This window comes from Panthera uncia, chromosome D4 (assembly GCF_023721935.1).
Source record: "Panthera uncia isolate 11264 chromosome D4, Puncia_PCG_1.0, whole genome shotgun sequence".
Classification (NCBI taxonomy): domain Eukaryota; kingdom Metazoa; phylum Chordata; class Mammalia; order Carnivora; family Felidae; genus Panthera; species Panthera uncia.
The window spans coordinates 84,469,937-84,493,107 of NC_064807.1; the positions used below are offsets into that span (position 1 = coordinate 84,469,937).

The 23,171-nt window shown below is 57.0% G+C and overlaps 2 protein-coding genes across 6 annotated transcripts; one reads left to right on the top strand and one right to left on the bottom strand.

The window, feature by feature from the left end:
* The first annotated feature begins 1,789 nt into the window (after positions 1-1,789).
* On the top strand, positions 1,790-5,332 carry BBLN (bublin coiled coil protein). The gene is made up of 2 exons (XM_049629601.1): positions 1,790-2,065; positions 4,853-5,332. The coding sequence occupies exons 1-2, from the start codon at positions 1,987-1,989 to the stop codon at positions 5,023-5,025; spliced, it is 252 nt and encodes an 83-aa protein (XP_049485558.1). The 5' UTR covers positions 1,790-1,986; the 3' UTR covers positions 5,026-5,332.
* Positions 5,333-6,286: 954 nt separating this feature from the next.
* CIZ1 (CDKN1A interacting zinc finger protein 1) lies at positions 6,287-21,780 on the bottom strand. Of its 5 annotated transcripts, XM_049629548.1 has the most exons (18): positions 21,572-21,780; positions 20,648-20,780; positions 20,296-20,411; positions 18,624-18,695; positions 17,044-17,273; positions 14,762-14,855; positions 14,461-14,569; positions 13,592-13,943; positions 13,342-13,513; positions 13,043-13,161; positions 12,222-12,419; positions 11,364-11,488; positions 9,665-9,752; positions 9,070-9,183; positions 8,716-8,868; positions 7,223-7,292; positions 6,972-7,093; positions 6,287-6,631 (listed from the first exon to the last, which is right to left on the bottom strand). In XM_049629548.1, exons 1-18 carry the CDS (start codon positions 21,723-21,725, stop codon positions 6,416-6,418), a joined length of 2,637 nt encoding a protein of 878 aa, XP_049485505.1. In that variant the 5' UTR covers positions 21,726-21,780; the 3' UTR covers positions 6,287-6,415. The 5 variants fall into 5 exon arrangements, with proteins under 5 accessions (XP_049485505.1, XP_049485502.1, XP_049485515.1 ...); XM_049629545.1 differs by having other exon boundaries at positions 13,342-13,943; XM_049629558.1 differs by lacking the exon at positions 21,572-21,780 and adding an exon at positions 21,292-21,414 and having other exon boundaries at positions 13,342-13,943.
* Between the last annotated feature and the right edge of the window lie 1,391 nt (positions 21,781-23,171).

A 23,171-nucleotide genomic window follows, 5' to 3' on the forward strand; every position in this document is an offset into this window, starting at 1 on the left:
TCACATCTGTACAGGCCCTTTTTCCACATAAGGTACTGCTCTCAGGTTCTCAGGATTAAGATCCAGGTATCTTTGAGGGTGGACCACCACAGTGGGCTTAGAGAGGGAATGATGGCAGGGCTTGTGGGCTAGGGAGACAGAGGTGAACAGGGACCCCAGAAGCAGGGCAGCACCCCGGCACACGGCGTTCCCCCATCAGCGCTGGAGGGAGCTGGTGGCTGTTTTGTCCTGTGGTCCGGTTTAGGGGCCTTAACCACAGGAGTGAAGTGGGCAAAGGGACAGGCCCTCCCTGGGACCACAGCAGCCTCCAGCCAGGAGCCCTCACTCGCCCTTGGAGGCGGGTGGACTCGGGCCTCAGTCGACCCGGTGCAGGCTCCACGCATGCGCATTTGCAGCCACCTGCTGCATCTGCGTAGTAGGTGTACCTGCGCGTGCCTTGGCGTGTTTCTCAGAAACTGCCTGTCTCTCTGGGTTTTTTAGCCCATCCCATGTGCCCTGGATTCAGCATGCTTCTCCCCTGGTCTGTGGGCTCACACATAGAGTCAGGGCCTGTGATCCCAGGCGTGGTTTCAAACCGAGAGAAGAACATGTGCCCGTGGTTTTCTTTGGCTGTCTCACGCTTACAAGGATAAATGTGTTTGGATTATGTCAGCATGTCCACGTGTGTGATCTGTGTTTCTGCCACGTCTCTGCAGACCTGCGTGCCACATGAAGATACGGGTGTTTCTATGCCAGGCAGGGCACGTGGGGCTCCGCTCTCTTGGTCGGTGAAATGCTTGATCCTCAGGGGGACCTCTAACCCCTCAGCCAAAGGCGGATGCCCAGCCCTCTTTCTCAGCCCTGCCCACTGGTTGAATGCAGGCCTCACCTCCACTCAAGCCGGTTCAGGGTGAAGGCAAGGCTGCCAAGAGGGCAAGTCCGTGGTGGCTCTGATTGCAGGCGGAGGACTCAACCTCACCTCTACCTTCCTCAGGTGAAATGACCGGGCAGCTTCTGGGACAGAGAAGATCCCTCCCCGTTGTCATCATTTGGGACATATCCAGGTCCCCGCTGGGGCCCGACATCGCAGGCTCAACAATGGAAAGCAGTGACAGTCTGGTTGCTCCGACAGCCAGCGCCAGGCTGAAGGTGGAGGCGCCAGATGGACAAGCCTAACTCCTATCCCGGGACGTCCTGCCCACAGGAACTACCGGTGTGAGCCCAGGACCGGGCTGCTGCTTCCATAGGGCCTCCTGGCAGAGTCCCAGTCCCCTCTCGCCTGGAACACGGGTCTGGCTCAGCTGGACCCCTGGCCAGGATCACACTGGGTCCAGCGGAGCTGGGTCCAGCTCAGGAGCGACAGTTGCTTGGTGGGTGACTTTCGGCATGCCTCCCTTTCTCAGCTGGTAAAAAAGGGGTGGGGGATGATGGCCAACCTTATCCCGAAGCCGCACGCAGCCCTGTGCCAACCCAGACCCTGACTCTCGCTGAGGCCGTGAACGTTTATCTTCTGAAGCCATAGGGAGCCTTAGAAGTCACGCGTCTCAGATTTTGCCCACGCGGAGGCTCCGGCTCAGGAACTCGCAGGTCCCCACCGGCAGGAAGGGCACAGTGGAGGCCGCCCCCACCCCTCGGCCGGGCTCGCTCGCCCTAGCTGAGGGCCTGCGCCCCCACCACCTAGGCTCCTCAGCCAGCGGCCCGGATAGCCACGCCCGGCGGCCTGGAGAGGGGCGGGGCTCAGAGCTCGACTGTGAGGCAGGGTGTGGGCGGGACGCGAGGGCGGAGTCTGACGGCGGGCAGGGGAGGAGTTCTGGCGGCGGGGCGGGGTGGGGGCGGAGCTCGGGCCGCGCGGTTCCGGCCTTGGGGGCGGGGCCGCGGGCGCCGGGCCCCGTTCTCTTCCGGCCCAGCGTTCCATCCGGCGCCGCCACCTTCCGCCCGGCGCCGGCTCTCGGCGCGACGGTCGCCCCGTTCCGTCGTGGTGCTGCCCTCGCGGCGCCGGAGCCCGCCATGTCAGGCCCCAACGGGGACCTGGGCATGCCGGCGGAGGCGGGCGTGGAAGGCGAGGATGACGGCTTCGGGGAAGCAGGTGACCCAGGGGGGCTGCTGAAGCGACCTTTGCTTTCTCAGGGCTGCCTCCTGGAAAGGAGAATCGGGGTCGGACTGGGGACTTGGAAGGGACCGCAGAGCCCTCCCACCCCTCGCTCCTGGGTGGGTTGCAGCTGCGGGCGCTGGCTGGAGGTTCAGGGCGAGCATCAGTGAGTGGGTCCCTGGAAACCGCAGCACTGGAGAACTGCGGGCAACCGGCCCCGTTTTACAGATGGGGAAACTGAGACCGCTTCAGGGTCACTCGCCCTTTTGGCATCTGCTCCAGCCGCTTCCTCCAGCCCCTGTGGCGAGGGAAGTTCCTGAAGGGGCTGCGCGAGTGGGCCGTTTTGGCTTAGCGGGAGGGGCTGTCTGGGTGGGCGAACCCGCCCTGCTGAGTCAGCATCCCCAGCCACCTTTGCTGTGATCTAGAGTCTTGGCGAATGCGACCTGCTTACCGAGCAGCCTGTTGCCTACACAGCGCTGCGGGGGAGGGGGCGGATGGGTGGTGGAGAGAGAAGCATCAGCTCCCCTCTCATCTTTGGGAGCCTCAGTTTCCCCATCTGTAAAGTAAGAATAATAATGTGTCTCCTGCATTGAGATGTGTCAGGATTAAATGAAAAAACAAATGGAAAATAGTAGGTTCGAAGCATGCAAGTGAGCAGTTATTATTCTCTTTAGTGTAATAAAGATGGGTTTCTCAAGTCGGAAGACAGGACCTAGTAAATGTGAGATAAGTATGGAGTCTGCTTTTTGTTTTGTTTGGATAACAGCTTTATTGAGCTATAATTCACATACTATATAATGTATCCATTTAAATTTTACATGTCAGTGGGTTTTAGGATATTCAGAGTTGTACATCCATCACAATAGTTTTAGAACACTTTGATCACCCAGGGTCTGCATTTAATAAAAAGGTAGAGGGCCTCCCACAGGGTGGCAAAGGGTGGACTGGCCAGTTTTCCCTAGGCACCGCAGGTCAACAGTGGCCAGATGTGTGCAATGGAGCCCACTGCAGTGGTGGGAGTGATCTGGAAAAGCCGCTTAAGTGTCACAATGAGTAGATGTTGGCAGGTTCACAGGACTTGGTGCAGTGGGGAGGAGGCTGTCCCAGGCAGATGGCAAAGCTTAGAACTAGGAAGTGCCCTTGACGTGGATAAAGCCTGGCCCCAGTGGTGTGGAAACACTCGCCTCCCCCATCCTGCTTCGGGCCTGTGTCTCATGACACAAAATGTGCAGTGTTGATAATAATCATCTACTAAGTACTTGTCGCGGCCAGACCCTGTCTGAGTTCTTAATGTATTTGAATCCTTACAACAACCCAGTCCTTATTCCCTTCCCAAAAGATGCAGTCACTTGCTGGGGCAGAGCAGAGCTGGGAATGAAACCCGTGTGCCCCTGCTCTCTCTAAATCTTGGCTATGCCACCAACCAGCTGGAGGATCCTGGGTAGGTCCCTTCCTTCTTGGGCCTCGGTTTCCCCATCTGTACTACAAGGGGGTTGGACTCTTAAGATCCAGCAGAGACTTTCCAGGACTCTGTCCTCTGGGAGGTGTGCCAGCTCTGGGTGATGGTGGTTCCCCATCCCCCCACCCCCCCGAATGCAGACACACTTGCACCCATATTCCAGACACACTCCTCCAGCCCTGGCCTTTTCCAAACACTGCCAGCTGCTTCCCCTCTGTCCCAAGCTGGCACCTGAGTGTATCTGAGTCATGGGCTGGCTCAGAACTGGGTCCGCAGTGGGCACAGGCCCAGCCCTTGGATCCTAAGGGACATTATGCTGCTGAGAGGCAGGTCAGGAGTGGCCATGGAGGAGGGAGTGATGGTTTCTGGTGGACACCAGGGAAGGCTTCTTAGAAGAGGCGTTTTGAGCTGGTCCTTGAATAGCTGTTGTGGTTGAGGCATTCTGAGTGGCAGAGACAGGTGAGCAAAGGCAGAAAGGCTAGAAAGTCAGAGGCTTCATTCATTCATGCATTCATTCATTCAACAAGTGCTTATAGTGTGGCAATGAGGGCGTCAGGGGAACAGCAGTGAACACAAGAGCATTCCCCCTCTCAAGAGCTCTGCAGTCTGGTCGGGGAGACACAGCAGCACACGTAGCAGTCAGGCCAGAGGTGAAGGAGGGCAGTGGAGGCATGTGGAGGGCAAGGAGGTCAGACACAGAGGCTTGATCCCGTCTGGGGCATTGGGAGGTCTCTCTGTGGCAACACCCATGCTAAGACTTGAAGGAGGAGAGGGGGAGGGAAGGAAGACAGGAGAAGGACGCCCTGCAGGCAGAGGCAACAGCAGCATGTTTTAGGGGCCCCGAGGTGGGCAAAGGCGGGTGAGGAAAGGAAAGGGTATGGGAGACGGGGCTAGAGAGGGGGAGGGGCCTTGGGGCTTGGGAGGTTCTTTTCCCTCAGGGCAGAGGGAGCCTCTGAAGGGCTGGAGAGTAGAGCCTGCCTGGGGACTGGGGCTTTGACTGCCCCACTCGGGAAGGTGGGCCCTGGCCTCCAGGCAGCTGATGTAGGAAGTGGAGAGAAAGCTGGCGTTGGCAGGACAATGTCTGGCAGACCTCCCCCCGACCACCCTAACCATAGAAAAAAGGATGGTGCGCTAAGGTATTATGTCCCCAAAGCCTTTCACTTTTGGCATCCACCCATTTTCCTGACGGTGACACCGAGGCTCAGGAAGGAATAGGGACTTGCCCAAAGCCCTTTTGTCCCCCAGGCTGGGACACAGTGTGGGTGGGGATGTTTGTGAGCCCCGAGGAGACACAGAACCTTGGCTGTCTTTTGCCTTCCTCCCAGAATATGCTGCCATCAACTCCATGTTGGACCAGATCAACTCCTGTTTGGACCATTTGGAGGAGAAGAACGACCACCTCCACGCCCGCCTCCAGGAGCTGCTTGAGTCCAACCGGCAGACACGCCTTGAGTTCCAGCAGCAGCTCGGGGAGGCTCCTAGCGATGCCAGTCCCTAGGCTCTGGGAGCCTCCAACCAGCCCCAACCCTGTCTTCCTGGGCTAGGCTGTGGCCTGGGCACTCACCACCTGGCTTAGATACCTTCTTAAGGGTGGGTCTGCGGGTCCCTCTAGTAGGTGTGCCTGCCTGGGCCACCCTTCTGGTACTTCCTTTGGCATGCCTGGGCCAGCCCCCAACACCTGACGTCCCCTCCTGGGGTCAGGTGTGGGCCTGCGACCCACCCACCTTGCCTGCCTGCCCAATTCCAGGACACTCCCCACTCTGCCCAGGCCTTGAGCATCCACATTAAATGGGTCTCCAACATCACTGTGCCTCTCCTCTGTATCCTGGGGTGAGGACCCCACTGGCCACTAGCGGTGAACAGGTCAGTGGAGGCATTCCAGGCACTGATCATACACTGATGGCTCACGGGCCTGCTGGTAGGGCTGGGGTTCTTGGCTTTCTTGTATTTCTGGACACAGAGGGTACAGGTGAGGCAGGGCTTCCTCCCCACCTGGTGCACGCCTGGCCAGCAGCTGCCTCCTCAGCCCAGCCCATCAGACAACGCTGTGTGACCCAGTATGATACACTCAGCTTCTCTGGGTACTAGGGCCTTTCATTCAGCCAGCCAACAGCAATTCATGCTGTGTAACCTTGGCCATCATCCTCTTGCTCCTGGCCTCAGTCTTCTCCACTGGCCAATAACAGGGTTGGTCTGGCTGTCTATCTCTAAGGGTCATTCCAAATGGGGAAATAGCAGAATTAAGGAGCCAGCTCAGCCTCGGCCCCGTTCACAGATGATTCATCTTAGGGTCGCCTGACAAGGGGGGGGGGGGGGACCAGAGGAGTGGGGAGCTTCCTGCACTTAAGCTCCCACAGGGTTCAGGTGGACAGAAAGGCCAGCACAGAGCCAGAGCTCAGGCCCAGGACCAGTTGTATGACCTTCAGCAAGTCACTTGACCTTGCTAGGCCTCTTCACCTGTTTCTTCACTTGTACTTTGGAGATAACAAGAAGACCTGCCCCCTAGGGTCCAGACTCTGAAGGCTGAGGCAGATCTAAGTTGAAGGTGCTTTCCCTAGCCCTGACCACCTCATCAAGAGGGAAGCAGACTCTGGGGGAGGTGAAGTGCCTTGTGCCCTCAGAGTCCCTGGTTAGGGAGCCCGTCTCTGGCCTTCCAGCTCGGCCACCACACCGTGCCCAAAGAGGGTGGGTTCTGGCTGAGAGCTGGCAGGGTTGCCCCCTCACCCTGTCCACCCAGACAGAAAGGCTGGTGGGCCCTGTACAGCCAAACTACCTTCTTTTATTAGATTTTCAGTAAAAACACCAACCATGTCAAAATTTCCACACAGACTTCTAAAAAGCAAAGCAGACCTAGACCCAGACGGGATGGGCATGAGGAGCTCCCTCTATCAGGTTTTGAGGCGGGTTGAACGCCGGGGAAGTGGGGGAGGAGGGGGTTGGGCTGTCACCTTGCTGGGGGTTTTAGCTGTGTCCTGGGTGCTGGGCTGGGTGGGCGCGCGGCCACCAGAAGTGAACAAAGCAGTCAGGGCGTTCCGGGCGTTGATTGCACACCGGCGGCTCACGGGCCTGCTGGTAGGGCTGGGGTTCTTGGCCTTCTTGTATTTCTGGACACAGAGGGTGCAGATGAGGCAGGGCTGCCTCCCCACTAGGTACGCTCCCTGCCAGCGGCTGCCTCCCCAGCCCGGCTGATGCTGCAGCGGACACACCGTGTGATGCTATGAGATGTCCTCAGCCTCCCCGTGCCAGAGCTCTGGAGCTAACAGCCTGGCCCTCGGCATCGCCCCCCGCCCCGCCGCCACGCACCCCGCCAGGACAGCAGAAAGAGCTGGGCACTAGCCTTGTTCTGATTCCCTCTGTGGGCAGGGCCTTCTGTTGGGGGGTTGTGCCCCAGGGCTGAGGCCTTACCCAGCAGCCAGGGCGGGTGGGGCAGGAAGCCTGGCTCACCTGCAGGTTCTCGAAGTGGGCCAAGGACTTGCAGTGGGAGAGCTGTGCCCCCGAGTTGCTGTGGTAGAACTTGTGGCAGATGCGGCAAATGTACCCCATCACGGGCACCAGGAAGTCCACACCTGTAGGACGGCAGCATCTGTGCACTCGTCCCTCCAGGCCAACCCGTGTCCCGCCCTCCCTAGGGGCCCATTTGCTCACCCAGCCTCTGAGTGGGACGAGGGGAGGCGGGGTCAGGGCTTGGGTCTTACCGTATGCAGTACTGGGGCTATAGGTCTCTGAGCCTTTCCACTCCTCTATGGATATATCTCTGGACCTCACCTGGAAATAGGCAAGTGTGGGCCTCAGCTCTGACTTCCCTGAGCTCTTTGACACCACTCCCTTGATACCCAGGAGGATGATCCCCAGGAGGTTGTGGGTGGCATTCTCTGAGCCTTTGCACATGCCTATCCTGCCAGAGTACCCTTCCCGATCTAGACTTTTTTGGGTTCAGCTCCATCAGTCCCCTCCTCCAGGAAGCCCTCCATAATCCATGCCGGGTGTGCCCGACACATCACAAGTGTCGTCTCTGAACTCCATAACAACCTTCTACACTTCGCTCATTTTACAGAAGAGGAAACAGGTCCAGGCACAGTAACTCACTGGCCCAGGGTTTACGGAGGAGCAGCGTATTTAACCCTGGTGGGCCCCAGGCCCTCGTGACATTTCTAACCACGAGCCCCCTGCCAGCTTCCTGAATTCCTATCTGATGTTGCAGTGACCTGCTCAGGTGACTAAGGACCCTTCCTCCTGCCTACCAGACATGAGCCCCTTCCAGACGGGGCCATCTGATTCCAGCCACAGCAGCCCCACCATGCTTAGGAGCGCCCTCCTCCACTCACCAAGCAAACAAATGTGCCTTCCAGGAGGGACAACCACTCCCATTTGCCACCCCCGCCTCAGGCCGGGCTTCGGCCCTTCCTTAGAGCCTGAGTTGGGGCTCTTAGTTCTAAGCAGAGGAGAAACGGGGGGCTCAGAGAAGGCGAGGGGCTTGCCTGAGGTCATACCACGGCCAACTGCTGAGTAACAAAGCGATCTCACATCAAACCTGCATAGGGCTGGAGGCCACCCTTGCGACACTCCATCCACAGCCCCTCCATGATGCCCCTTTCCCTGGCTCCCCACCCCCCCACCGCCACCCCCGGACTGCAAGGGCAAGCTCTGGGAGGGCAGGGCCAGGCCTTAATCCCCATGTATCCCCACATCAAGCACCAGGGCGTGGCTCAGAGGAGCTACGGTGTTAGGAGCACGGGCTCTGGCATCTCACTTCCCAACATCCAAATGGGTGGGTCTCTGCCAGGAAAGTGCTTGGTACATAACTGGCACACGGTAACTGCTCAAAAATGTCGTCTGCTATGGGTGTCATCGTCATCATCACCTTATGCTGACTCTTCCGTGTCCCCTGCATAGTTCCCTCCGTGCCCTTATTGGCCTAAGATGCCCTTTCCCTTCCTCAATGCAGGTCAAAATTTCAGCCAGATTTTGAGGTCCTCACCCATGTAACCGGCCGCCCTGCAGTCATCGTGATGTGTATTTATACCTAGCCATACGGAATACAGTCCTATTTGTACTAAATTTTGGCACCCGTTAGTGCCTACAAACGTCAGCACTGTGCCCCCTGGCCCCGGGAGGTGGGGCGAGGTCCCGCCTGGGCTGGGAGCCCAGCCTCCAGCCTGCCTCCCACCCTACCTCGCCCCCCAAGTACCTGCTTGCAGAATTCTTCCTCAACCTCGATCTCTTCTTCTTCATCCTCCTCCTCCTCCTCCTCTTCTTCATCGCCCTCAAAGCAGCCCACAGCGTCCACCGTGATGAAGTGGTCCTCATCTTGACCGGCAATCTCCTTCTCAAGCATCTTCAGCTGCCCCGGAGAGTGGGCCAGGGCTCAGGTCAGCTCTGGGCAGCCTAAGGGCCACACCCCACCCACCCCACAACTCTGAGCGTCCCAATCCCTCCAGACCTGGTATGAGTTCAGGCTGCGAAAAAGCTCAACTTGCTGTGTGGCCCTGGCCAAGGCTCTGTACCTCTCTGGGCCCATGTCCTGTGAGGGAGCTGGGGTTACCTCCTTGGCTTTGTCCTTATGCCCCTGGGACTTCACATGCTCCACAAACTTGCGGGGGGTCTTGAAATAGCGGTTGCAAACAGTGCAGAAAGGTCGCAGGGATTGCTTGGCAATCTGGGGAAAGGAGGGCAGGCCGAGTAGGTGGCAGGCAGTGTCCCCGGGTGCAGCCAGGCTGTGCCCAGTGAGATCTCATCTCCCACCCGCAGACTACCACATCTGTAACCAGCTGGCTGTGCCCCGCCCCTTTACCAGAACATGGGCAAACATATCCACTCCCTGTGCTGTTGGCTACAAGACAGGATGGCAGATGGCAACAGGACAGAGAGAAGACGAGCCGGGGAGAGAGAGTAGCCGCCAAGAGGACCCCACCAGCCCCGTGGCTGAATGACAGGATGAGATGGTGCTTCACCCACTTGGAAAAATGGAGAAACTGAAGCCCAAAGAGGAAACATCGAGAAGCCACGCTTCTGAGTTATGACCATCCAGAGATAAAGAGTGCAATTGTCTTTCCGTCCCCAACCTCAGCTCCCTCCTTCCCAACCCTGGGCTTGGAGATAGATGTGTGGGTACCTTCGCAGCACACAGGCCCTCATACCTTGTGGTCCTGAGTCCTGCGGTGCTGGATCAGGTCCCCCATGTAGTAGACCTGGCAGGTGTTACACCAACGCCTCGGCGGGGGCTCTCTGAGTGACGGCAACCAAAACAAGTATATACAGTGGGATGCTGTTCTTGTTGGAAAGACAGCCGCTCTCCCAAGATGCTCCCCATAAATGTAATGCAGTTCCAACAGGAGCTTTTTTAGAAACTTATCAACGGTTCTGAGATTCATCTGGAAGAATCCTTAAACAAGAATAATAACCAAGGAGGAAGGAGAGGCAGCCAGTCTGAAGGACTGGCCTCAGGGGGCCAGGTCAGGATTCAAGGGGTGACGTCATCAGGAGACAGTTCAGTGAATCTCCCGCACCTAAAGCCTGTTAAAAGACGGGCCACATCCTTCCGCTTTTCTTGTGTCACGAGATCCCAAGCTCATTCTGCACATGGCAGTTTTGAACCTGTTCTAACCTGATGTTGCATCACACCTGCTTCCTCGTTCTCATGAATTCCCTGCCGTTGTCCTGTTTATTAGAACCACTCCACCGAGTGGACAAGCCTGATCTAACTGATCCCGCAGGTTTCGATATTCTAGAAAGTTTCCAATTAAAATCTGTCACCATTACATTACTCTGCAAGGAACATCTTTGTGAGTCATCTTTCTCCTGTATTTATGATTATCTCCCCTAAGTATAATTCCTAGGTCCGCAAGCAGGGGGAAGTTTAAAGGTCGAGAACATACTGCACAACCACGTAGGGAAGTTCTTCTCAAAGAAGCACCTAACAGAGACACCGCTGCCTCTGGAGAGAGTGTTCCGTCACCCAGAGCATGCGGACAGGGAGCTCCAAGCTGTGACCCTCTGTAAGCGCTCAAGGCTGAGTCCCCAACCACTGCCTCGGGGACTGCCCAGCCTGTGAAGGAGTTTGGTTCGGCCTCCATAGGCTTTGTTTCATCTTGATTCTGAGCTAGCTGCTAACATTTTGAAATTGGGAGATTTCACATACAAAGCTGGGTTTCTAGATTCTCTGGAACAATTAGGAGACCTGGAGCTGTGGGGCAGCTGTTCTGTGACAGAGCCCATGTCCCCCAGCATGGCCTGAGGCAGTGCCTACCTGCTTTCCCCCCCCCGCCCCCCCAGCCCCCCAGCAGGCCTCCATGACTGCCCACAGGGTGCTGAAAGGTCTTGTACCTTCCACCAGGCCTTCTTAGCCCAAGAGCTAGTTTTGGATTCCAGGAGGGCACATATTTTGGGTCAATGAAGCCCCTATGGCAATGAAAAAGGGGTGGCACAGTGTAGCTGTAACCTCAGGCCACAAGGTGATGATCCTCACCATTGTGTGTCCCCACCCCACCCCCCGCCCCCCCAGCTGGGGTCAGCACATATGCCGGAGAAGCAGGGCTCTGTGCCACAACCCACTTCCTTCCCATATGGGTGGTCCCACTGTTCCTGGCTGGATGGAGCCTTAAGAGACCACCTAGTTCATGAATTCTTACATTGCATCCTTCACCAGGCCATTTTACAGATGAGGAAAACTGAGGCCCGAGGCTAAACCGTTAATGGTGCGGAGAGGCCTCTGGCAGAGGGCAATGCTTAACCCAAAGGCGGACCTTGAAGATGGCAGACTCAGGGCCCTTCCCAGCCTCGCCTGGCCTTCAAGACTGTCTACCCCCCAGTACAGAGCCTCCGAGATCCCCCACTCACTCGTCCTCTCTCTCCAGGACATCCCGGGGCACGGGCAGCAGGGACAGGAGGCAGGCTTGGCTCATGTGCTGGATCTCCCCCAGACGCTGCTGGTGCTGGGCCCCCGCCATGTGGTCCTGGAACTCCTGTAGCCAGCAGAGCGAAGGATGGGCCTGAAGAACGAGCCCCGGAACAGCGGGCAAGGGTGGAGGAGGAGGCCTCCGACCTCGGCTTCACGGCCACCCCGCCGCTGCCGAAGCCGTCTCTCTTACAACAGCCCCGTGGGGGCCACAGAAGGATGGTGAACTGAGACACCAAGTGGGCACACAGCAGCCGGAGCTTGTGCTCCTTCCGGAGACCGTGTGGGCCCCTCAAAGGCAGGGAGCAGTCCGATTAACCTCCGGATCCCATGGCTCTGCTCTGGATGACAGAGGTAGCAATAGCAAGGGTAATAATAATTATTGTTATTATTACGAGCCTAAGGCTGTTATTAACGTGCTGCTCGCTCCAGGGGGCGCTTGGGGCTCGTGATTTCAATGTCAGGTCACTGAATCCTTGGAACCTCCGGGTGAGGTGGGTTCTAAGCGTTTCTTCATCTGATGCGTGAGGAAATGGGAGTCATAAAGAGGAGAATTCACCTTCTGAGGTGTACGCGGCTAGTCAGGGCTGGTTTATACCCGGTCTGCCGGACTCTAAATCCCTAACTTCTTGGCTGCTCAGGAACTGTTTTCGGGGCAAACGCACAGCTGCCCTGGATGGTGCTCACGGGGCCCTTGTGGCCACTCAGGCGCCGCGGGGAGGCCTGGGCATCCGCCAGAGACACCCTCCACTCTGCCCACCGGCCCTCCCCCCCCGTACCGGGGCCTGGCCGGCAGGTACCTGCTGGCTGCTGCAGCTGGCCTTGCAAAGGTAGCAGAAGAACTGGAGGGTCTGCTTCGAGGGTGTGCTGGCGGAGGCAGGGGTGGCAGAGGTAGAGTCACCCGCGCGGGGCACGGGCGTGAGGGGGACTGTGCTGAAGGCCCGGCTGTCGCTGCTCTGCAGGATGGTGACCTTCAGGGAGCCCCCGGCACCCCACACCTGCACCGGGAACAGGGGCAGAGCTATCACCAGCTGGGCACCTACGGTGGGCCAGGCCCTGTGCTAAACACCCACGAGCAGGGTCTTACTGGGCCCTCCTGACAGCCCGCTTCACAGATGGGGACACCGAGGCACTGAGCTGGCAGGTGACTGCCCAGGCTCACAGAGCTAGGGAGTACTACAGCCAGGACTCAAACCCAAGCCCACCCAACTGTGAAGTCCACCCCACCCCACCCTCATGTGACAGACGGAGACATGGAGACACCAGGAAGGGAACGGGTTTGGCCACGATCACACCAGGAGGTAAAGCTGGGACCCAGACGGCATGCATAGGCCTGCCCTCTGTGTTCTCTCCACTAGAGCAGTGCTCCCCCGTCAGGGACCAAGGGCTCTATTCCAGGGATGAACAGGTTGGAAGGGACTTGTCACCAAAAGCACCTCTAGTTCTTCAGAGCAAAGGCATGTGAAGGCAGCACACCAGCACAGGAGCTTGACGACCCTCCATCAAACCCACGGCCCCGGCAGAGGGCGGCTGTCACCTATCACGGGTGGGGAAACACAAGGGGTCCTCCCGCCGCCGGGCCCCGCGGTAAGCACACAGCCACGGTAGCGTATCTACCCACCCCTAGCATCTCTCTTGCCCTTTTTTCACATTCTCCCACATCCAGACTGCTGGTCAACTCCTCCTGGCTCTCCACGCTGACCTGGGAGCCTCCTGGCTCTGGCGAGGCCTCCTTCAGGCCTGAAATGACAGAGGGGTCCATCTCCCACCCGGGCCCAAAGCGATCCGGGCCTGAGAGCCACCGTTTCTACCCACAGCCAGGACCTTGAAGCCTCTGGTGGAGACAACGCCAGGGGAAGGGCAAAGGGTCCAGGCCGAACTGTCCCATCACGGGGCGACTGGGAACCAGTGCTCCCTTACCTGCTCCGGCGTCTCTCGGATCTGGTGGTGTCTCCGGCACCGTGGAACGAACCGGAACCGGTGCTTGCTCCGATGCTGGCATGGACACCTGCGGCCAGGTCTGAGGCTGCCCCTCAGTCCGGTCAGGGGGCTGCACGGGAGGCTGTCCTGGTGGCTGCTCTGGTGGCTGGACCTGAGGATATGTCTGCGTCTGTGCCAGCTGCTGCGGCTGCGCCTGCCCAGGGGGCTGGGGATGTGCCTGGGGCTGCACCTGTTTCTGTGGCTCTGCCTCCTTCTGCACCTGCTGCGGCTGCACCTGCTGCGGCACCAAGTGGTCTGCAGAGGTCTGCGTCTGTGCCTGTTTCTGCAGTTTGGGCCGTGCCTGGGTGTCCCCTGGAGGCGGGGGCGGCGGCGGCGGCGGCTGCGGCTGCGGCTGCGTCTGAGGCTGCACTTGGGCCTGGATCTGCAGAACCCGCGGCTGGAATCGTGGCAGCACTCGGGCTTCCGGCGGCTCAGGCAGCAGCTCAGGCGTCTGGGTCTGCTTCGGTGCCGTGGTCCGGGCCCGAGGCTGGACTTTCGCCTGCAGCTGCCCGGCGGCCCCCTTCTCTGTGGGCAACTCCGAGCTAGGGAGGATTGAAAGAGATCTTCCGATGTCTCCCAGTTGGCCCCAGGGGCTCCTCAAAAAGGCCAAGACCCAAGTTCAGTCCTAGTTATAGCACGTGCGAGCCCGAGCCGGGCATTTGGCCGAGCCCCTCCGGCTCTCCACGCCCCAGTTGTACCTAAATAAATGGGCAGGATCACTCACCCCTGCCTCCCACCATCTGCTATTATGTATCCAAGGCCCTGCAAAGCCGCCCATCCTCCGCCCACTCTGAGGTCCCAGATGCACATGTTCACCTCTCCGAACTGGCCACCAGGTGACTCAGGCCCAGTGAAGATACCGGAGATTCTCTGGCCTGGGGTCTTCCCAAGTAAGATGCAGAATTGGGTTTGACCTTCCTCCAAGCCAAAGGTCAAGGCCCTTTCCTTGTTCCAGCTCTCTATAAAGGGTCCTGGCCGTCAGCTACACCCACCCCCGGGCTTTGCAAGAATGAGAGTACAGGGCCCCTGGGCCCAGGGAAGGTTTTCAGCATCGGTTACCTCTTTGACCTCTTAGCCGGTGGCTCCGATGCCTCACAAGACTCGGGCTCAGGTGCTACAGTGTGTTTCTCTTTAGCGATGCCATCTGGGCAGGGTGGGGAATCTCGGTCTGGAACGGAGGGCAGATGAGTGACCGCCAATGCCGTGAGCAGCACAAACTAGGAGCTCCCCCCTCGAGCTGGGGCCTGGGCTCGCCCCACACCAAGATCCCCGCCTCCCAGGTCTGCCTCCATCACCGACCCTGCACCCGCCTGCCCCAACCTGTGTCCCACCCAGAGGGCTAGCAGCCTCCCTCCCTTACCTTCTGGTGTGTCTGTTCGGGACTCGACAACTTCCTCAGACCCCTCTGGGGGGTCTGACTTGTCTTCCACGGGCACCGTCTGAGAAGAAGAATCCTGCTTCCTTTCAGAAACTGTTTTTGACACCGGCCACCCACCCTCGTAAGCAACCCCCTGGCCCAAGAGCGGCTTCAACAGTCCCGCAGGGGATGAAGAGCTGCCCAGAGACGATCCTCAGCACCCCAGGAATCCTGTGTAGGCTACCTGGCTGTTAACCCAGATTTGGGGGATACAGAGCCCCCTCCCGGCGGGCCCATGGTGCTGCCTGACTTCCCAACCACCTTCTCCACAAAGCAGCCGGAAGGGTCCTTCTAACACGCAAACCTGATCATGTCTTTTGTCTCTTTCAGGCTGAAACCCTCCTGTGACTCCTCCGACTCTAGAGTATTCCTTCCTCACCCAAGCCGGCCCAATCTGCCCTCTGCCCCTACGCCCCCACCTCCAGCCAACTCCCCACTAGCCTCCTCGCCCTCTCTACGTCTACCCTGGCCTTCTCTCTGGTTCCCCAAGGTCCTAGGTCTCTCCCGGCCCCCAGGAATTCACCCAGAGCCTCAAAGGCACTTCTTGCGGGAAGCCCTCCTGACCCCAGAGTAGATAGACCCTTAACACAGGCCCAGAGGACCTTGGGCTTCCTTTTTGTGGCATTTGCCACAAGGTGAATTAACTGGTGGGAACATTATCTGCATTAACGTCTTACCACTGCTAACACCCTCCTCCCCAGGCGAAGACCTCCAAGGAGGGTCAGGCCAGTCACACCATCTGTACCACTGGGGCTCCTACCAGACTTACAGATGTTTGCTAAATAAATGCACAGCTCCGGCTGGTCCTGGGCACTCATTACTCCCAGGAGCCTGCCCACAGCCTCTGTCCCTCCTCCTAAGCCCGAGGAACCAGCGCTGAGTGGAAACATGCATCCCATCGGGACTCCATGCCCTTCAGAACTCCCTGCCTCTCACCCTGCATGACACGGGCCCTACTGTCCTGTAAGGCTCTGGGTCTGTCTTGACAGCTGTGCAGCATGGGGCAGCCTCCACCATTCTCCCTGAGCCTCAGCTTTCCCATATGTAAAATGGGTGGTGGAGACACTGGACAAGACCATGTTAGGAGGGGCCCAATGGGCAGGTTGGAGGCCAGGACCGCTCTCTGGAGGGAAATGCCTCACTTCCAGATGTGGGCCGGCCTGAGAGCAGCCCAGAAAGGGCAGTGTCATCCCTGCCCCCTGGAATGCTCTCAGAAGGGTGCCCTATGTGAGGGGCTGCCGGGACACTCAGGGACACGACAGTCCCAGAGAAGCTACTCCCTCGACTCTTTCTGCTTCTGTCCAGGACTGACTCTGCTGATGTCAGGGTGAGCCTCCTTCTAATGCCTTGCACCCTCTTCAAGGCCCAAGGAGGTGGCGGTGCAGCTCCAGAACCTTCCAATGACAACACTGTAGAGTTTAGGGTCCTGTAATGTTGTTTTACCCTTTCCTTTCTTTCACTTCTGTGTACAGCAATTCTTTTGGACTGTTTTTGAAATTTCAGGTAGTGACATAATGTTTCCTTGTTAAAGAAATGTAACCGAGGAGAAGCGAATTCATTTAAAGCTCAGCTACTGCAGTTAGTAACCCCTGGCCGCGGGTGCCTGGCTTTTGAGTTTTCCAAAGGTAGCAAGCCAAATGGAGATACATGCCAGAATTTGGAGACTCAGTACAAAATAAAAAGGAATGCAAAATGCCTCATTCGCGTCTTAAAATATTGATTGGAGGTTGAAGTTGTCATGTTTTTTACGTATGAAGTTAACTCAAATCTGTTACCGAAATTCATCTCACTGGTTTCTTTTTACTTTGTTAATGTGATGGCTAAAGAAATTTAAATTCCATTCATGCCTCATGTTTTATTTCTATAGGGCGGCGCTGGTTTACCGAGAACTGTGACCGGACACCTAATACAAATACAGTGTTATGGGTCATTTGTATCTCCGTGTGTTTACAAAGAGAGAAATATCAGGTAAACAACAGGATTGCTGGCGTTTGGACGTGGCAAAAGTCCCATCAGAGAGTCACAAAGATCTGAAATTTGGGAAACACTAGACAAGTCCAACTCACTAACCCCTTCCCCCTTTTTACAGATGGGGACACCGAGGACAAAAAGGGATGTGACCTGCCCAAAGGCCCAGTGTGTGCCAGAGTGGGTGGAGTTAGGCTGATACCAGGTATGACCTTCCCACGCCCATCCCCACCTGCTGCGCCCCAGCCATCACTCACCTTGCGATTGGGGGTGGTGGAGGAGGGGGTGCGGGCCTGTTTCTGGGGAGTCCGCCCTGAAAGGTTGATCTGGGAGGGGTTTATGGGGACCCCAACAGGAGGGGCCCCCAGCAAGGACTGCCGAGTGGCCTGGGGGAAGAACTGCTGTAGATTTGGGGTGGCCAGCTGGGGGACCGTGAGGCTGGGGCCCGTCAGGTTCGGGGTTGGCAGGTTGTAGCCACGGAGGTTACCTGCAGGCAGGAAGAGGGGAGAAGAGGTTAACAACACGGTTGGACGGTAGAGGCCAGGGTCAGGCATCAGCCCCCCAAAGCATCAAGGAAACAGCACAGATCACTTGAAAGGGAACCCTTCCCGTACAAGGGCAGCCAGGGGAGGGAGATGAGAGCCAGAGGCCCACCCGCACCTTGGGCATTCATGGTGAGGGGGCCTTAGGGCTGGTTTCCTGCTCCAGCTGAGGAGGAGACAGGCACTGCCTTCTCCCTCTCCAGATAGGTATTATGATCTCTACTAATGACAAAACAGACGCAAAGCAGCGATGTAACTTGCCCAAGATCTCTGCACATTCTGCCTTTGCCCCTCCCCATGCTGCCTAAACCCTTCTGTAGCTCCCTGCTGCTTTGAGAGAAGCCCATTTCCTCACCTTGCAGGGTCTGGCCCTGCCCTCCTCCCAGACCTCCTTTCTTGCCCTCCTCCCCACACATGTACCCACTACATTTCAGCCACAGGCTTCTGTGCATTACCTCAACAAGCCTGGTTTCTTCCCGCCTCTGGGCCTTTGCACATGCCATTCCTTCTGCCTGAGCTGTTCAGCGCCCACTACCTCCTGGTCATCCTTCAGGCCTCCCTTTAGGTGTTTATCCTCTGAGAGACCTTCCCACATTTTCCCTGTGTCCCCAGAGGCAGACTTCCTTCCCTCTTCTAGAACCAGCTGCACAATTTCCTTGTCTGCTTCCCAATGCCCACCACCCAACCACACTGGGAACTCCTTAAGGGCAGGCACCTCATCTAACTCAGAGGCCCAGTGCTCAGGAAGTGTTTGAGCCATAAAAGACGGTTCAAATCCTTGCCCCAAAGCTGGGACAGGAAGCATAGGATTGAAAGCGTGAGTCAGGTGTGCTGTAAGAGTTAGTTTGAGTCCTACAGCCCAAGCTCTGTGGCCTAGAGCGAATCATTTCCCTCTTCTTAGCCTCAGTTCCCTCATCTGTACAATGGGATAATAATAGTGCCTGATTCACTGTTTTACGAGGATTCAATGACATATGCGAGTGTGCCTGGTATAGAGTCAGCGTTCAGTTAACGTTAAAACAAATACATGTACACATATGTGCAGAGAGCCAACCGGCTCTTAAAAACAGTAAGATCAAGAGATCTAAAAGATCTAAAAGAAAAATGGACAAAGGACATGGACAAGTCACAAAAAGAAATATGAATGTTGAAACAGACAAATATAAAACGTTTGGCTACGCTAACACTCCAAGAAATGTAAACTGAAAGATTAATGATATAGCTTTTTTGCCAACCAAGTTAGTAAGTTGTATGCGTGTATACATATATATATATATATAAAAAGCATATAATACCCAAGGTTGCCGTGGGCATGGTGAGACCGACACTGTCAGACGTGGCTGGTGGCATTGCAAACTGGTCCAGTCCTTGGGGAAAGCAAGTTGGCAATACTTATCAAGAGCCATAAAACATCCATCCCCCGACCCAGTCATCCACTTTTGGGAATCCACTCTAAGAAAATAGTCTCAAACGTGATATTCATCCCAGGGTTATTTAAAACAGAAAAAAAAAAAAAAAAAAAAAAAAAGAATACGGGAAAAAAAAGAAAAAAAGGGGAAAAAAAAGGAAGCAGCTGAGTGTAGGTACGCAAGAGCAAAACAAAACAGCTGTTAAAAAATAATCTTTACAGAGACTGTCAAATCATCTGGTAAATGACCAAGTCATTCTACTCCATGAAAAAGAAACAAGACATAGCTTTTCACTTACATCAATAACCAACCACAATCATATACAAATTCCCAAGTTTGTGCCTAGAAAAAAATTGGGAGGAAATACACCAAAATCTTCACGGGTGTTTTTTATTGTTGTTGCTGTTGTTGTTTTCCTTCAGGAGGTGAGTGAGTCTATCTATGACAATTTGGGTTTTCTTGTCCTCTCAAAAATTTGTTTTCACTTTTCTTTGAAGAGTGTGACTTTTTAAATGGGAAAGAAAAGGGGGGATACATACATATGTATACATCGTGGGTCCCTGTGTGGTTTTCTCTCTCCAACTATCCATTGATCCTTTGTCAATCAACTCCAGGACCATCCCCGCCTATGTGGCAGGGCTGAAGAGTGACAGCCACCACATCTTCTGACCTGGCAGCATACCCAGCTGGATGGCAGGATAGCCTGGTGTCTAAGAACATGGCTCTGTAGCAAGACCTGGGCTCTAATTCTCCCTCTAATCAACATCTACTCCCTGGGTGACCATGGGCACATGATGCCTCTCTAGGTCTCAGTTTTTTCATCTGTAAAATGGGATCATGGTATCTCCCTCCCAGGGTTGTCAGCAGAGTCAAGGAATTGTGTATGTAAAGGTCTCAGCACAGTGCCCCGCCCAGAAGGACCACCCAGCAAGCCACAGCTTCCATCTGGGAGGGGCTGGGTCTGAACCTGAGCTGGCCGAAGGTCATTGGGCTCCTAAGATTACTCCCAAAGGGGCTGAAGTATCTGAAGCAGCATCTTAGAAGGAAGAGCTGAGAGACTGCTCTCCACATGGGGAAACTGAGACAAAGGCATCGGCTTAATACACAGGGCTAGAGACGCCCATTCAGAGACCCAGGGGGTCAGGAGCCTCAGGCCTTAATCTAGCTGTGTGATCCAGCACAAATGACTTCCCCCATCTCTGGACCTCAGCTTCCTCATCTATCAAATGGGCCGTGGGGGCAGGGGGCGGGGTGTCAAAATAGACCTTTTCACCCATCATTTCCTCTAATCTGAATGTGAGCGAGGGGTGCTGAGGACAGCCCACAGAGTCAGCACCATGGCCAAGGGCACACCTCGGTGACCAGCATAGACCGGCATCCAGCTGAGCAACTTTGGGACTTCCACCTCCTGGAGCCTCAGTGTCCTCATCGGCAAACGAGGACGCTGAGAGTAGCTCTCTCTCAGAGTTAGCGTGTGGATCTGGGGGAGATTTGGCGCAAAAGGGGGATGCTAGGGCACCACCGCTAAGATGCAGTGAGAAGGGGCCAGTAGCTATACCTTGCAACTGCTGCAGAAGCAAAGCTCTCTGTAGCACAGAGCCGTTGAGGAGGGAGGCGGGGCTGGCGCCTTGGAGGTTCAGGAGCTGCTGCTGTGGCTGCTGTTGGGGCAGCCCCCTGTGTGCGGGGAGGGGCTGTCAGAGGGCTGCGGGAGAGTCGGACCCTCCCTCTTCCCTCACCTCCATCCTCTGCCCCCTCTCTACGGCAGACAGAGGAACCTCTTGGGGTGGGAACTGATGGCTCCCAGGACTGAAACAGGGACGGCCCCGGGCGAAAGGACTGGGATGGGGTCTCCGCCACAGGGATCTGAGTGGCGGGACTGAAGCCGCCCGCCCCTCCAGAGGGGAACTCACCTGCTGACGGCCATGGGCAGGGGGGGCTGCGGTGGGGACTGCTGGAGCAGCTGCTGGAGCTGGAGCAGCTGCTGCTGCTGCAGCTGCTGCTGCTGGAGCTGCTGGAGCTGCTGCTGCTGGTTGAACATGGTGGCTGAAGGGAGGGCGCGGAGTAAGGCGGGACCCCTCCTTCCCTCCTCCCCCGCCCACGGCCCTCAAATACCTGCCCGCTGAGCTTCACCGCTACACCCCAGGCCTGCCTACACCCCAGGCCTGCCAAGAGCACGCCGCATTTGCACCCTCATGCTTTCAATAACCCCCGCCTCCCTCCACTTTCCCGTAAATCCTGTCGACAGTCCCTCCCTCAAATGCCCAACCCCGCCTGCCATCTCCCCTACTCCCACGGCTCTGTCCTTCCCGGGGCGTCCTACCCAAATGCACCTCCACCCCGCCTCCAGCCTTTCTCGCGCCACCGCGTCCCGATGCCAGCCCCCCTCCACGACAACCCCACCCTCTTCCTCGCGCCTACTCTGTGTCAATAACAGCACCCCCAACCTTTCGCTTTGGCCTCTGAACAAAGTAGGAGGAAGGCTTCCCTCCCCATTCTGTTAACCCCTTCTTCTGCCGATCGAGCCAGCCTTACACATCAAATCCGGTTACCCCACCTGCGCGCGACGCCCTCAGCCTCCATCCAGATGGCCCCTAAACCCTTCCGTGCGTCCCCAAGCGGCGCTCGGCCCGCGCACCTCACTTCCCCGCACCCCCGCCGCAATCGCGCCGCCCCCACCGGCAGAACGGGCGGGGCGGCCCGAGCGCTCCGCTTTGCTGGGGCCTGACCGGGCCACAGCAGCGCCCTCTGGGGGACCGGAGGACTCGGTGCAGCGGCCCGTGGCGCAAGATCCTGCGCTGAGCTCGCGTCCCGCTGCGGGGGCGGCACCCGCTTACCCGGCGCCTCGGCTGCGGCGGGAGCGGCTCGGAGCTGCGAGGGGGCCCGAGGCAGCTCAGGCCCTCCGCGCCGCATCCTCCGCACCGGGAACCCGCGGCTCCGACCCCGAGGTCCGTCTGTCGCCCGGAGGGGTCTGTCGTCTGGTGGGGACATCGCGGGCTACTTCGAGGAGGACCGTCCCCAACCGACCTCCCCGCGGCCGCCACTGTCCCGCGATCCTGGGGCCCCGCGCGGGGCTGAGGTGGGAGGGGCCGTGCAGCCGGCAGCTGCACATTCGGGGACCTAGACCGGGCCAGAGGGTGACCAGCACAGTCGACAGAAGAATTTGCCCTAAAACGGGGTGGCGAGGTCCGTCTGGAGGTGTTTATTCGATTTGACTCGGGAGGGGGTGAGGAGGGCCGAGTTCAATTATTAAAAACGGCGTTCATCCTGATCCTGAAATTGTCCTGCCCCAAGGACCCTTTAATTACGACTCAGTCCCGCATCCCGACGCCCCTCTCCCTCATCCCCACGTGGAGTCACTGAGCCAAACAACCGGCGGTTACTAAGTAGCGATCCTTTTTCGCTTTTCTATTACCTAAAGTCGTCAATGCAGGTAACCGCCGGGGGCAATCCCCTTCTTTTGCATTAAGCGCCAATTGTGCGCGGACACCGCGCACGGTGGCGCTAGAGGCGCGCAGACTGGAGGCCGGCCCGGCGCGCCTAGGCGCGAAGACCTGAGTGTCAGCCAATCCCTGCAGTCGTGTGACAAGCTCTGTCCTAGAGCTCTGGGCCGGCTCCACTGCAGCCCCAGGCAGCAGCACAGGTGCCTAATTCGGCCTGGATTTAGAGACGCGAAAGTGTCTCGAGTTAGCAGGACGTTGCGCCCTTGGGTGGAAGGGCAGCCTGGAGCATGGGAGCTTTGAAGGCCTGGCCTTGGGCTTTATCCCCGCAGGGCAGAGAGCGCTAGGGTATGACGGCATCGCATCCGCCTGGATTAGAAAACTCACTCTGGTGAGAACCGAGACAGAGGCAATGGGGAGGGAGAGAAGGAGCCGAGTCAAGATCGCTTAGGCTTCCACCCAGGTCCAAGCACGCTGACACCTGGTCTGAGTGCCAGCAGAAGTTGGAGAAATTGAATCGGGGCTTCACTACCTTCTGGTTAGGTGACCCGGGTTGACAGGGGAGTCCTCTCTGAGCCGGTTTCTTCTTCCCTTCCATGGTGGGTGTGAGGATAATATTATGTAATGCTTAATACTGGCACTTGACACAGTGTTGAGTTTAGTAAATTGCCAGAGTAAAAACAAACAAAACACTAAAACAAACAAACAAACAAAAACAAAAACAAACAAAACACTAAAAATAATGTTCATGCTGGTGATCCTTGTTGATTCATCTTTCTGAAAATCTGTAAATTCTCCATCAAGACTATTGAACGTGTTCTGCCCTTTGACCTGGTAACCCCTCTTGCAGGAAACTTGCCCAAGAAACTAATCAGAAACAAGACTTTTTAAAGCCAGTAGGTCATTCATGGAAACATTACTGATAATAGCTGTCTGGAAAGTAATCAACTTTAGGGGAACAGCTAGGTAAATCATGGGGTCTGCCTCTTAACGAGTG

What these genes read in the sequence shown, in the direction of transcription:
- BBLN (XM_049629601.1), top strand. Translation starts at nt 1,987, where the DNA reads ATGTCAGGCCCCAACGGGGACCTGGGCATGCCGGCGGAGGCGGGCGTG. An exon ending in TGACGGCTTCGGGGAAGCAG is followed by an intron (nt 2,066 to 4,852) that starts GTGACCCAGGGG and finishes CCTTCCTCCCAG; the next exon opens with AATATGCTGCCATCAACTCC.
- CIZ1 (XM_049629545.1), bottom strand. Translation starts at nt 21,725, where the DNA reads ATGTCCCCACCAGACGACAGACCCCTCCGGGCGACAGACGGACCTCGG. An exon ending in GCTTCTGCAGCAGTTGCAAG is followed by an intron (nt 18,696 to 20,295) that starts GTATAGCTACTG and finishes GCTTTCCCCAAG; the next exon opens with GACTGGACCAGTTTGCAATG. An exon ending in CCGGCTAAGAGGTCAAAGAG is followed by an intron (nt 13,944 to 14,460) that starts GTAACCGATGCT and finishes AATCCTCCCTAG; the next exon opens with CTCGGAGTTGCCCACAGAGA.